This window comes from Myodes glareolus, chromosome 2, assembly GCF_982192425.1.
Source record: "Myodes glareolus chromosome 2, mMyoGla1.1, whole genome shotgun sequence".
NCBI classification, from domain to species: domain Eukaryota; kingdom Metazoa; phylum Chordata; class Mammalia; order Rodentia; family Cricetidae; genus Myodes; species Myodes glareolus.
In genome coordinates this window covers 65,431,142-65,445,801 of record NC_142027.1, presented here as the reverse complement: position 1 = coordinate 65,445,801, position 14,660 = coordinate 65,431,142, and the positions used below count along the sequence as shown (strand labels likewise).

The window sequence follows — 14,660 nt, the reverse complement described above, 5'->3', positions numbered from 1 at the left end:
CACACTTAGGTGCAAACAGTTCTGCGTATACATCCTGACAACTTAGTAGCCACTTAAAGAGTAATATCCACAGTCAAAAGAACAGCCACAATTACTACAGTGTGTGTGCATCCGATGGGCAACTGGAGACCTCCAATTTCCAGGCAGGCAGTGGTGATGCATGCTTTTAATCTTAGAACTTAGGAGGCAGAGTCAGGTGGTCCTCTGTGAGTTAGAGGCCAGACTGGTCTACAGAGTGAGTTTCAAGACAGTCAGGACTGTTTCACAGAGAAACCTTGTCTCAAAAAGTCAAAAAAGAAAGGAAGGAAGGAAGAAAGGAAGGAAGGAAGGAAGGAAGGTCGAGCCCCAAGGTCCAAGTTTCCAACCACACTGAATATTGCCACCCTCATTTCCAGTTCAGATCAGTTCTGTGAACATTTGCTGACTACTACACCAACTGCCGAAAAACTAACTTCTCAAAGCTACGACATGCTAAGAATGAGCCTAGTCTAGTGATAGCAGGAATGTCTCTCCCTGCATTGGAGGCTCCAGTGGAGTCCAGTGAGGGCCCAGTGAGGCCCCTGTGGATTTCTGGGGCCCTCTATGCTGGCTAGAGAAGTCTGACAACCTTATACTACTGCTTATTTACCACCTGTGTGGCAGTGGCTGCGACTTCCAGGGTCTGATGCTGCTCGTGTACAGATCCTAGTTCTAACTCTAGACGGCAGGATCCAAAGTAGGATGCGCAGAAATTCTAAGCCCTACACGGTGCTGGGCAAGCAGCCCCCTTTATGTCTTCAGATCTTATTTACTCCAGCTCATCAAAGGCTGGTCTGACATTAATCTTTCAATGTACTGCACAATAGATAATCCCATAATTGAGCACCTAAGCCATGGAGGCTAAAAATTACTGGTAAGATGAATATGAAACTTGAATCTTAAGCAACTTTATTAGAATAGAGGAAGAAAGCATCACAGAGTCCTTTGCCTTCCTCAGAAAGTCATCATTAGGAACCTGGACAAGTCCCTGGGGCCGGCAGGAGGGTTCCTCTTATTCCTGAAGACTGATGTTTCAGTCTCTGGAATTTATTGATATGTTACCTTACAGGGCAATGAGCAGTAAAGCCGAGAAAGAATTAAGGTTGCTCATAAATGGAGTCTGAAATTGGGAGATTATCCTGGATTGTGGGTGTGGGCCCAACATGAGATGTAGATCCCTGATGGCGGGGACAGGAGAGCACACACACAGCTGTGAATAAAGCCAAGAGGCTGTAGCATGCTAGGAAGCTTTGGCCTCAGAGGTGGGGAAAGAGATTCTTCCTGAGTCCCCATGATGCTCTTAGCCCAGACCCTACTGCAGGTCGCTTTCCATTCTCTGGGGATATAAAATAGTACTTTGGGCTGTTGCTGAGCTACTACATTTATGCAACTTATTAGAGCAACTTATATTAGTAATAACAATAAAAATAACAGCAACTACAAATATTTCTGGCCAATCACATAAACTAAATAAGCTGGTTTCAGTAGCTTCCAAAAGGCATTTCCAGAAAACATGTTTCTGTAGAGATGATGTGATAACGCCATATAGAGAACTGTACTGAAGTATAGTTTAGATATAATCATGCCTTGCTTTTATTATACTGTTTAGTAACAGTTATAAATAGGATAAAATATGTTTTACTCTGGTGTGAATTTCACAGGAAAGCATTTTCACGCTATATGAGACAATGTAAAGAGGACACTTCCCTATGCAAGATATTCAATTATTCCTTGGATCCTTTCTATCTGGGATGACAATATGATGATGGGACAAAGGGAGGCTCTTTGTTCATATATCTATGTGTGTGTGGTATGTACACATATGTGTGCAGTTGCATGTGTACACAAATGCATATGCATGTGGAGCCTTGACGTTGATTTTGGTGGTCTTTCCTTGATATCTTTCCACCTTATTTTCTAGCACAGGGTCTGTCGCTGAACCTGAAGCCCCTTTGTTGGGACAGGCTGGCTAGTCAATAAGCTACATGGATCTGCCTATATCTGAGCCCCTAGCTTTTAACAAAAGTAAAAAACTAATACAGGCATGGGTGTGTGCACATGCCCTTGGAGGCCAGGAGTGCTGGATCCTTGGAAGCTGGGTTACATGTGGTTGTGAGCCACATGCCATGACTGTCAGGAAGTGAACATCAGTCTTCTGCAAGAGCTGAGCCGTGACTCTAGCCCCTCGCTCTCACCATTTTATGTGGGTTATGGAAATCTGATCTCAGGTCCTGGTGCCTACCCATAGGCATTTTACCAGGGGAGCTGCTGTGGGACAATGGTCTGTACCCTGTCACTTGTATTTTAAATAAATGCTGATTGGCCAACAGCCAGGCAGGAAATATAGGTGGGATAGCCAGGAAGGAAGCAGAGGTGGAGCAATGAGAACAGAAGAATTCTGGGAAGAGAAAAGATTTAGTCTGTAGTCGTCACTCAGACACAGAAGAAGCCAGATACACAGTAAGCAAGATGTGACTGCCTTGCTGAAAAAGGTACCAAGCCACGTGGCTAACACAGACAACAATTATTGGCTAATATAAGTTATAAGAGTTAATAAGAAGCCTGAGCTAATAGGCCAATCAGTTTGTAGTTAATGTAGATCTCTGGTGGGACAGAAGCCTCAGTCAACAGGGAGAGCCCCTGCCAAAGCCTGCCTCTTTATATACTGAACAGTTACAGCAGAAGACAAGGTCCTACTGCCAGAGCACACATATTATTGTGAACCTAAAATATTGATCCCAAGCTCAAAAATAACCTGCGCTCACCTGTTGTCAAAGGCAAGTGGGTGATGCTGTTGAGACAGGTCAGGGTGAACCACGTGGAAGACAGTGTAGCCCCAGAAAACAGGAGGAGCAGAATTAACTTCAGCATACCCCGGATGAAGTCTGCAAACCTGAAAAGAAACAACAGAACATTAATCCTAGCTAGGCTTTTCAGTATCATTTAAATTAACAACATATTTTCTTTAAGCAACTCTTACTTGAATTTTCTCTGCATATTTTAAAAGCCAGTTATAAATACATATTTACTTCTTTCCTTGTCTCAAGGATGTTTACGTAATAATAGCTTATTTTCCTCTTACAAATACAATGTTTGGAGTCTACAGTTCACAGAATAGATTTTGAACTTTTAAATTGACTTTTATTTTATTTTTATACTTTCTAAGCATTTTATAATGAGTACACTTTAGCCCAGCTTTAGAATTGACACTGATGTACCTACCTACCACACTCAAAGAATGCACACAAATGCCTCAGGGAATGCTGCAGTCACATGACCTGGCCCTGCTCTGCTCTCCTGTCCCCATTTCCAATTGGATAACTCTTTTCTGTTCTCATCCATGCTAAGGTTGGTTTCCATAGCAAAGTTTAGCTTTAGTACTTGCTTAGAGTTGCCTTTCTGCTGGTAATACCCAGACTCTCACACACTCATTACTGTTTATTCTTCCACTTATCCGTCCTTTGTAATACTTCAATACTATTCTTCTGTTTTTCTGCATTTATTTGATATAATGTGGGAGCTCCTGTTTGCTTTCTGGACTGTGACTTTAGGATGTGAAAGCTGCCGCCACCTAGTGGGCTGTTCGGTCAGTGCCAGGGTGCCCTCTTCACAGGAGAAATTTCTAGGACTCTGGAATGATCTGGCAGCCTAATAAAAATGTACCCCAAGAAGATGTGTCCCCAGGGAGATTCCAGGTGCTTGGTCTGAATTCTGAGTTCACTGATTATCATCATTTATTATAGAAAAACTATGTATGATTCTTGTCAGGACTGTCAGGGCAATGTGTCTTATAATCAATCAAGAGAATTTCCAGCCTAAGCCTTTAGTTTTTGGATTTTATTTGTTTATGCTTTTCAAACATCAAACAGACAAACAAACAAACAAAACAAATAAAGTGACCTGGATGTTATAAATTCAATTTATTTCTCTATCATCCCAGAAACACTATGTAAAAAATGGCAAGGTCTACATATATTATCCTGTGTTAATCATGTTTAAGGGTTTAGATATTGAGGGGATTTGTATATCTTATTGATCCCCTCAAAGATGTAATGAGATTCTCTTCTTCCTGGTGAAGTGATTGGCTGGTCTTGCTATGATGCAATGGCTTGGAGGGTAAATGGCTCTCCTTCTTTCCACGTCACAGGAAGGAGTGACATTTGTTTTTCTAAGATTTCTGTTTTTAGAATAAGTAAGAACCCTCTTTCTTCTTCTAACCCCTCCTAAAAGCTGTTGTCATAATGGGCTGAAAGGAAAGAGAGTTTGAGGACAACCACAGGGACACACCTGCTAATGGGGTCTGACGTTCCAGGAGCCCAGAGATGTCCTGGTGTGTGGCTTCTTCTTGCTAACTATTGCTTTACTATTTGTTAAAAATTCTATCACTTTTGGGGGGGTGGGCCTATTTGATGATGTTGCTATCACTTTTGGGGGGGTGGGCCTATTTGATGATGTTGCTATCACTTTTGGGGGGTGGGCCTATTTGATGATGTTGCTCTCAACTATAACAAAGAGAAGGGGCAACATTTAATTAATTAACATTCATTAACATTCATTAATGACACTGGCAACATTTCTGGATTTCTGGTCTTCAGAAACCATTTTGGGAAGGACGGCTCCCAAGCAGGCTTCCTGTGGATGAAATCTCTTCTGCTACATGAACATCCCTGGTGGCCTGAACAAGTGGCTCTTTCTGGTTTTTTCTTCTGCTCTTTCCTAAATAATGTTCACATCGGGACCCACTTCTCTTCTGACCATCAGTTACAGGTTTGATATGAAATATTGGGGAACCCATTTCTTCTGACCCTCTTACCACTTACAAGTTTGATATGAAATATTGGGGAACCCATTTCTTCTGACCTCCTACCACTTACAAGTTTGATATGAAATATTCTCACCTTGCCATAGCTATCCCAACAACACAGCCTCCAACTATAGACCAAAATCCAATCCAGCCAGCATCTACCTGTTAAGGAAGCAGCAGACACATTAATGCAAATTAGATTGGCATAAATGAAATCCTCTATAATCAATATTAATAGCTAAATGGCAACAAATCAAGGAAAATTATTTAAGAAAATGAATAAAACAAAAGGAGATATGTCTAACTAATGAATACAAATTTATCTACATAATTATAACTTCAATTAATTTTTATTGAAATATTTAAATCAACAAAATAATACCACTAAATATTTTCGGGCACGTGCTGTACACTAGCATTGTCTACTGCTGTCTAGTACTAAGAACTCTCACTAAGAAATGACAGAAAACAGTCTCTGACCTCAAGAAGTTTAAATCTAGTCATCATATATAAAATTCCTAGAAAATTATTTGTTGCTAAGACATTTGGCCACACCTAAGGCCACACCCAGTGATGAGAGATGGAGAAGAGGGGAGGGAAAAGGTTGGTATCATAGTTTAGCTATGAAGTGCATACCTAGGCCTCAGGTGACTCAGCTTAGTCCCCAGCTGGGGGCACTACAGAAGCTTCAGAGGTAGGGCCTACCCGAAGGAGGAAGGCTACTTGGGGACACTTCACTAGGGACTGTATCTTGTCCCGGGTCTCTTTCTATGGGAAGGTGGACTGCTCTGTTCCCTCACCATGCTGTTCCGCCTCTCAGCCCCATAGCAATGGGCCAAGGCAACACAGACTGGAATCTCTAAAACCATCAACCACAGTAACGCCTTCTTCCTGTTAAGTTGCTCTGTCAATGTCTGTCACTTCGAAGTATCATGAACACACGTAGATGGAAAGAGAAAAGCTGAACTCGGAAAATGTTTCTATCCCTGCTGCAGACGAGCTCAGTGACCCTGGCCAATGGTGCCTCTTACCTACAAAACGATGAACGAAATGGTCTGTGCCCAGGACTGAGCTCAGCAGACACACACAGCCGAGTGTCACTGAGCGTTAGTAGCTACTCTCCTGTTTTAGTTCTTCCCCACTTTCAAGTCACAGTCTCTCGGGCACTTGACACCATCTCTATTTTCACTAGCGCACCTCTATACAGCTTGCTCTCTGTCCCCAACACTCAATCGGGAGCATGGGGCTGGGAAAGTTCTTTCTGCAGTAAAGACAGCGGCTACGTGGAAAGTGCTGAGCACCTGCCCCTTGTCGCGGTGGAGTCTCTGTGCACTACAGAAAACTGCCGCAGTGTCTCTCCCGACAGCCACCCACTTGCTCATCACTTCATCTCTTCCTTCCATCCTCCTATAAAAAGCTTCTGAAACGGCCCCTAGAAATCTGTTTAGTATACCTGTATACTATCCAGTCATTCTTCTGATCAGAAAGAGTTGCTGGCTTTCCTTGAAGCTACACACAAAGTCCAACCACCTGGTACTTAAGAATCGCTCAAGCTAATGTCTATCTTTCATTACCTTTTTTATTTTTGGAGTCACATATTTTACTGTGATGAGGACTGACAGCCCAATGTTACCTCCTTCTACCTGTGCACTCAGGCAGACTACACACCCACTCCCATTTGGTATGTGTGATCATGAAGTTCCATTCATGGAGACGAGGACCTGAAGACAGCTCTCTGCGGCTCCATGCTTGCTCCTCTCTCTTTCCAACACCTGCCCTCAGATCTGTACATCTATTTTTGCAAGGTCAAGGTCTAGGGGACAGAATCTGTACAAAGCAGAAGCAGTGCACCAGGACTGCAGATGCATGCCTCTGCCACTGGAGCACCAGGGCCGCAGATGCATGCCTCTGCCATTGGTTTCCATGGGTTCTGATGAGCTAAACTCAGGTCCTCATGCTGTGTGACAAGCCCTTTACATACTGAGCCATCCACTCTCCAGCACAGCCCCACACATTCTCATCTGCCCTGGGAGAGTGGCACTGTGTGTCTAGCTGTATTGATGCTGGTCTTTGCAAGCCAGCGATGATCTTTTCCCTTTGCTAGTGGTATTTATTTAATAAATTCTACCCAATACCTTTCTTTACTTAATCTTATTGTTCTCATTTAATTTTAAATTATGCCTTAATACATGGTGTAATTATGGACACTATCTCTCAGAGTTTATACATAGACAGATACCTGGAAGGGCTTCTTAGGGTTTGTAACATAAGCCACAGATACACAAAATTCAGCATCATTTAAATAGACTTGCACTTTCCCTTATTGGAATTGAGCACACTTTGAATGCCTGCCATCCAAAACATGGGTCAGGAAGCTCATGGTAAAGGCTAGCCTATGATCTAATACTGGTGTCCTCCCAAAACATATGTGTTGTGATTGAATCCCCAGTGTAATAGTATGACGGGGAGCGGTCTCTCTCTCTCTCTCTCTCTCTCTCTCTCTCTCTCTCTCTCTCTCTCTTAAAGATTTGTTTATGTATTTTGTAGATATGAATACTCTATTTGTATGTATGCTTTCAAAGCAGAAAGGAACACATCAGGTTGAAGATGGCACCCAAATCTCAGTATAGATAGTTGTGAGCCACAATATGGCTACTGGGAATTGAACTCAGGACCTCTGGAGGAGCAGCCAGTGCTCTTAACCACCGAGCCATCTCTCCAGCCTGAGGAGAGGTCTTTAAATGATAAAGTCATTAGAGATCTGCCCCTATGAAAATTGGATTAGCTTTTTTTTTATAAAAGTAGAAGGGATTAGCCTGGAAGTGGTGGTGCATGTCTCTAATCTCAGCACTCAGGAAGCAGAGGCAGGAGGATGTCTGTGAGTTCCAGGATGGCCAGAGCTGTTACATAGAGAAACCCTGTCTTTAAAAAAAGTAGAAGGGGCTGCCTCACCCTCTCATCCTCTGCCATGTGAGGGTACAGAGACATGCATACAACACAGCCATTATCCTGTCTATGAAAAAGGCTGCTAACATTGCTGCATACGCAAGTGCTCTATTGACTGAACAGGAGAAACATCAGGCACTACTGTCAAGACTGTGAATGGATGCAGCTGCCTCAGACAGGTTGCACGTTGCCTGTCAAAGGAAGCATACATGAAAAACCAGCAGTTCCATTCCTAGACATACAACTGAAAGAACTGCACAGGAGGAACATCAAGAGCCACACATGAGAATGGTCACATAGCCCTCCTGTGACAGCGAAAAATTGGAAACAATATAAATGTTCATTAAAAGCAGATGGCCAAACTGTTCATTCATAGAGCAATGACAGCATATCAGCATGTTGGATTTTTCTGTCTGCCTTGCTAAACCTCACTCTGTCTCCTACCATACCATCTGGAATCAGGAAGAATGAGGTAAAGATACTGAGCATGGTGAAAGGGTTTTGTTTCCTTGGTTTTTTTTTGCATTTACATGTGCACATGCATGAATCTGTGTATGTATGTGCATGCATAGATGCAAGTCAGAGACAACTTGTGGGAGTGTGTGTACACCTGTGTATGTGTGTGCATGCGATGTGTAGATCAGAAGACAGCTTGTAGGATGTGTGTGTACACATGTGTGTACGAGTGTGTGCATCTCTGTATGGTGTATGTGTATGCATGCAACATGTAGGTCGGAGGATAGCTTGTGGGAATCAGATCTCTCCATCTGCTATTTTCTGTTATGTGGGCTCTGAACATTCAACTCAGGTCATCATGTGTGACCCAGAGTGCTTTTACCCGCTGGGCCATCTTGCTGGCCATGGTCATGTTTTTAAAAAAGGAGATGTTCTAATTGTGAGACAAAGAAAGTACTTAGAACAGCAATATATCAGATGACAGGTTCATAATTTAATTTACCTCACCAAGTATGGAACAAGGGTAAATGATGAGGTTAACAAAACTAAGAAATTTTCCTCCTCTGTTTCTCAGTATAATAGCAGTTCAAGAAATGTGGAATTCATGGCTGATATTAAAAATCGAGTTTTCACCTGCCTCATAGGAATCTTATTTGTAGTAATGATTGAGGCAATATTTTACCTACCCTTGAAGCTAAAACCAAAAACATATCACAATTATTTATGCTAAATGAACAAAAATTCTTACAACATAAACAGACACAAGTACTCACTTGGCTGACATGCACTGGTGTTAAAATTAAGTCCAGAACTCCAGACCAGCCAGCAAACACACCAAGTGGTATCGCATATGCTAAAGCAATCATCAAAAACCTCAAATTGCTGCAAAAGAAAACATTATTACAAATTTAAAATGTAGAACTTAAACTATTGATGAAACACTTAAGTCATTTTGAAATTGTAACACAGAATTGAAATAGGAAATATGTGTCCATCTTTAAAGAAACTCAAGATTCTTTAACCTGTTAATTTTTCATAAGAACCCAGCCCTAAATGGGATGATTTTACCACAGTCCTGCACTCATGGCTCAGTAGGTGGAAAGACTGCAAGTGTACAGGTAGGTGGACGACTCCAGGGGAACACTATTTTCCAGACACCACACGGCAAACACACATATGAACTCAGAGTCCGTGTCAGCACACACAAGACCTGCACAGGTTGAAACCTGACAAAATCCCAGCATGGAGAGGGGGGTGGTCCCATCCCTAATGAAGAAGCCATTTGTAAGAGATGTCGGGAGAGGGAAAACCAGTTTTCTTTAACAGAGTGACAATGGCCAGCACCAATCACACTCCAGGTCAGGCCCTGTGGTCAGAAACAGCTGGCCAACCCAAAAGGGACTCTGCGATTTTGTTTGTTTATTTACTTTCTTTTGTTTGTGTTTGGCTTTCTTCAGAGAGAAAATATGAATCTGGGTGGGAACGAATGGGGTAAGAATCTGAGGTGAGTTGGAGGAGAGAATTTGATCAATACATAGTATGAAAATTACAAAACAAAGATCCAAGAAATCACACAAAAAGTATCCTTTTCACTTATATTTTTAAAATTTCTAGTGTTTGCGGTGTTATATTTTATGTGATATGTTGTATTTTCAGGATGATTGGTTTGAATTTGGGGCAAGCTTGGGTTACACAGTGAGTTCCAGAATAGCCTGGGTTATATATCCCATCTTAAAAATTCCAACCAAAACAAAAGAAAAATCCATACAGCATAAGCCAGGAAGGTCAGACACACACACACACACAGACACAGACACAGACACACACACACACACACACACACACACACACACACACACACACACGGGGTGGGGGGGGAGAGGGTGGTGGTGAAATTTTAAACCTAACTAAGAGAGCAGAGACAATCTAAGTAGATGAGCAGTCCACACTATCAGCCTACATTGATCTATAAATTCAATGTAATCACAGCTAAAATTATGCATGTATTTTTCCTGGAAACTTAAGAAATATGAAAAATGAAATTCTTTAAAAAGCTAAGTCACCCTTTAAAAAAAAAAGATTAACGGAGCAGCCCTTGTCCTGAGACAGTAAGATTAACTGCTTGGCTAAGGCAGTGAGAGTGGGGCAATGGCTCTGACAGAGAAGACTACGGAGAAACACAGACTAGGATGCAGACACTGCACACAGTGAAACAGCACTGCCCACCAAGTGCCACGGATGTCTACAGATGTTTTTCATCACATAGGGAAAAACACCTCCTATACCATTGTCAACAGCAATTACTAAGGCGGACTAAAAACCCGGATATGAAACGAAAAGCCAAACAACTATTTATAAAAAACTCACGAGGCAATAAGAAATGTAAATACTTGGGCTTGGAGAGGTGGCTCTGTGGTTAAGAGCATTGGCTGCTCTTCCAGAGGACCTGGGTTCAATTCTAAGCACTTGGCAACTCACAACTGTCTTTAATTTCAGTCCCAGAGAATTTGATACCTCACACAGATATACCTGCAGGCAAAATACCAATGCACATAATTTTTTTAAAAATCATTTTAAAAAACTTTAAAAAAAGAAAATGTAAACCCTGACTTGTCAGGAAATTACTGCTAGGACCTCCTAAGGTATGATGACATTACACTTACCTTATTCCAAGAGTTCTTAAACAGTCAGGGACTGATGTAGACGGTTCCAAAATTTGAGGGAAACTTGGGTAACATAGTGAGATCCCATCTCAGTTTTTTAAAGGTCTGTATTTTAACATAAATTACATATACTGCAGCATTTCTGGGTGAAGTTGACTGTCCTTGGGTGAAGTGGTGGGGCGGGGATAAACAAGGTGACTGTGCACCAATAACTGCTGGTCTGAGTTCTTGGAAGAGGGAGGGGAGGTTTGTATTATTCTACTTTGTATTATTCTAACATATTACAATGTTTGTATTATTCTAACATATTATAATGTTCTAAAACCGAAAGCTTAAAATGTTGTCCTTTGGCACAGTGCTTGTGTAGTCTGCAATTCCCAGCCCCGCACACTGTGGCACATGTCTGTAAACCCAGCACTCACGAAATGGAGACACAACGTAGGTGGAGGCAGGAGAATCTCAAGTTCAAAGTCAATCCTGACTATAGAGTGAATCTGAGGCCATCCTGATCAAAATCTTACTCTGTCTCAAAACCAACCAACCAACCAACCAACCAAACTAACCAACAAAACCCAGTCAAACAGAACGGAACACATAAACTGAACACAGATCAGTGTGAAAAACTATACATATTTTACAAAGACAAAGAGGTGAAGACACTCACAAAAGGACCTGAGAAATGGAAGGGGGAAGAGGAGTAGGAAATACAAAAAGGGGATGAAAATAAAATGAAGGGTAACAGTGTCGATGTGCTCTCCAAAACAGGTTTGACTCTAAAATGCGAAATCAGCGCCATCACCAAGCACGACACTGGCGTACAAAAGGGGCAAAGGTCACATTAGGCCACACAAGCAAGAGCAAGTTAAAAGCAGCAAACTGCATGGTGAGACCCTGGAGCGGAATTGCTGATGGGTTTGATGCCTCCAGATAATGAAACTGGAGTTTTCAGAGCCAGCTTTTTAAAATTAAAACATCTTTAAAAATCAAAAGAAGAAGTAAGGACTTCTGAAGTTCTTTGAAAAACCAGAGGAAATTATCCTGTAGGTTTGAGGTATTGGGCAAGACAGGCCCACGGAATCCCCTGAGAGCCCAGAAGTATAGAAGGTCACCAGGCTAAATAACAAACCACAACACAGAGTGCAGGCTTTGGTGGGCCTTCTCATGAGGAAGAGGACCACACTCCACTCCACACAGACAGAGCCCTGGCTGGAGACATCCTGGTCACGGGAATAAAGTTATTCTTCTTTCCTGTCAGAGCAATTTGTTAGTAACTCAGCAAAATGCCCATCAATGCTTCACATTTCCCACGGAACAGTCGGCTAGGAGCTTTGCCCACTGACAGATAACTTGTGCTGTTGGCTTTGCTGGGAGAAAAATTTAGATAAACAGCATTTCAAAGAGTTGTTATTTTAAACTCTCATCTTGTGAATGTGTGCCACAGACCCCAATTAACAATTTTTGTTACAGTTATTTAATTATCATGGCTATGAAAGACAGAAAGGTGCAGAGATGGGGGGGGCGACGATCATGAGTCTGCTCTCCCATCTACCATGTGGATCCTAGAGATGGATCTCAAAGCACTGAACTTGGTGGTAAGTTCCTTCACCTACTGAGCAATCTTGCTGTTGCCCCATGATACTTTTTTTAATTAATTTTTTAAATTCTATGTACATTGGTGTTTTGCCTGTATGTATGTCTGTGTGAGTGTCAGACAGTTGTGGGTTGTCATGTGCGTGCCAGGAACCAACCCCTGGTCCCCTGGAAGAGCAGCGAGTGTTCTCAACCTCTGACCCATCTCTCCACCCCACAAAGCTTTTCTTACTCTATTATGCAGAAGGGCAGAGCACATGGCACTATGGGGAAGTGAATGCTCAAAACCTTCTCACTGTACTTTAGAGTAAGGGATTTTATTTTATTTGGTAATGTCTCCCCAAATACATACCATTATCACATGGAAAAACACGGCATTTCCTACCTTCATCTCACTTTGTCTAAAAAATGGTGTTCAACCCATTACATTAGTTGGGCTGTGAACTATGTGAAATGGGACCAGCACAATCAAGGAACTTAATTGTTAATTTCTTCCTTTTAACTAGTTTTAGCCTAAATTTTAAACCACAAGAAACAAAAAGCACTTTTCCACTAAACTTTATTATCTGCTAATTTATGCACACTGTGGGAAATGCAGCCCAGGACTGCACTCACTAGGTGGCACTGTCCAAACTGTACAAACCTTGCAAGCTTTACTTTTGGAAGAACTTTAACGACCACAAGGTAAGACACTATGGGGCACACACTGCGGCCACGGGTCGTCCTGGCGTCAATGAACTGATTCCATCCCCATTCTCTTCCACACGCTGCTCTACTACTGGAATTCGCCCACTTGAAGAAAGCATGCTGCAGATACCACGAGTGGCAGGACACTGCCCCAGAACCAAATATCTGCTCTGCTGTGGGAAGACTCAGGCCGCTGAAGTGAACAGTGCTAAGAGATACTTGCAGCAGACCCACGGTGAACCCTGTCAGACATTTGTCTACAACAATCCAAATGGAACCAAGAGGCCAGAGGTGGTGGGGCATGCCTTTACTCCCCGTACTCCAGAGGCAGAGGCAAGTGGATTTCTGTATGTTTAAGCCTAACCTGGTCTACATAGGAAGTTCCAGGCCACCCAGGAATACGGAATAGGACACTGTCTTATAAACAAATAACAAGAAGAAAATTAGCTGCTGGAAATTAAGAGTTAAATGCCCAAAGAATGCCCCAACAGTTGTAGATAGACCTGAAGTTAGGACTTGGGCTAGCTATCCAACACTTTGGTTCCTACACAGAAAGAAAAGCGATTCTAAAGAAGAGATGGGAAGATTGTTATTCCAGCTATGGAAATTGTTTTTAATTTTGAGAAAAAAATAAAGACTGACTGTATTCTAAAGAAGTGACAGATCACCACGTGTGATCCCAACAAGACCTTCCCTTTAACATCAAGGACCTGTACATTCAAGGTGTGAATCTGTTTTTTATTTTAAGTGAAAAATAAACTAGGAAATATCGTTCATTGAGCACTTTTAAACTATGTATTTGATGGAATCTGAATATATAAACTATTTCCAATAAAAACAGAGTCCAAATTGAGATGTGCTCAACGGTGAAAACACAGCAGATACTAAAAAAAGCAATAGTAAAATATCCTATTAATAATTTTAATATTGAATACATGTTAAGATGTTTTAGATATACGAGGTTGATTAAAATATGCTACCAAAATTAATTTTACTTATTCCTTTCTAATATTTCCTAGTGAGGTACTAAAAACTTTATGATGATCTATGTATGTGTGTTGGGTTTTAACACTGAGGGTACAATCATACAGTTCTTTACTGGAAGGAATTTTCCATAGGGGAAGGGATGGAGGAAAAAAAAGAACCAACTAGAGATCCAATGAATTAGTAACAATTCCTGATCGCTAACTAAGAAAGGAAATTCAGATGGTAACATCACATGTCCCAACTACACGTCACAACCCACAGTAACATTTGACATGTTTGGAGTCAGGATAAGTCCTAGGACATTTGAGCCTTTGAGGACAGAGTCTAGCTACATCCAAGTTAAACCAATAAATGAAGAGATATAATGCATTTCCCACTCTATGAGCCTAATGGGGGTACACTGAGATGGGGGTTTTAGATGATGCACAAAGAATTGTGATTTTATTACTTCGTACTGACGAGTGCCTAGCAATGTGTGTTGCTATATATAATAACAAACCCAAACAGTA

At 41.7% G+C, this 14,660-nt stretch overlaps 1 protein-coding gene across 1 annotated transcript in view; it reads right to left on the bottom strand.

Annotated features, from left to right (window-relative positions):
• Positions 1 to 14,660, bottom strand: part of Slc49a4 (solute carrier family 49 member 4) — a 75,955-nt gene that overhangs the window by 19,687 nt on the left and 41,608 nt on the right. Inside the window, exons 5-7 of the mRNA XM_048454380.3 lie at positions 8,998 to 9,106; positions 4,917 to 4,984; positions 2,784 to 2,911 (exon numbers count right to left, since the gene is read on the bottom strand). Coding sequence (XP_048310337.3) covers positions 2,784 to 2,911; positions 4,917 to 4,984; positions 8,998 to 9,106 — 305 coding nt within the window. The remainder of the gene's footprint in view (positions 1 to 2,783; positions 2,912 to 4,916; positions 4,985 to 8,997; positions 9,107 to 14,660) is intronic.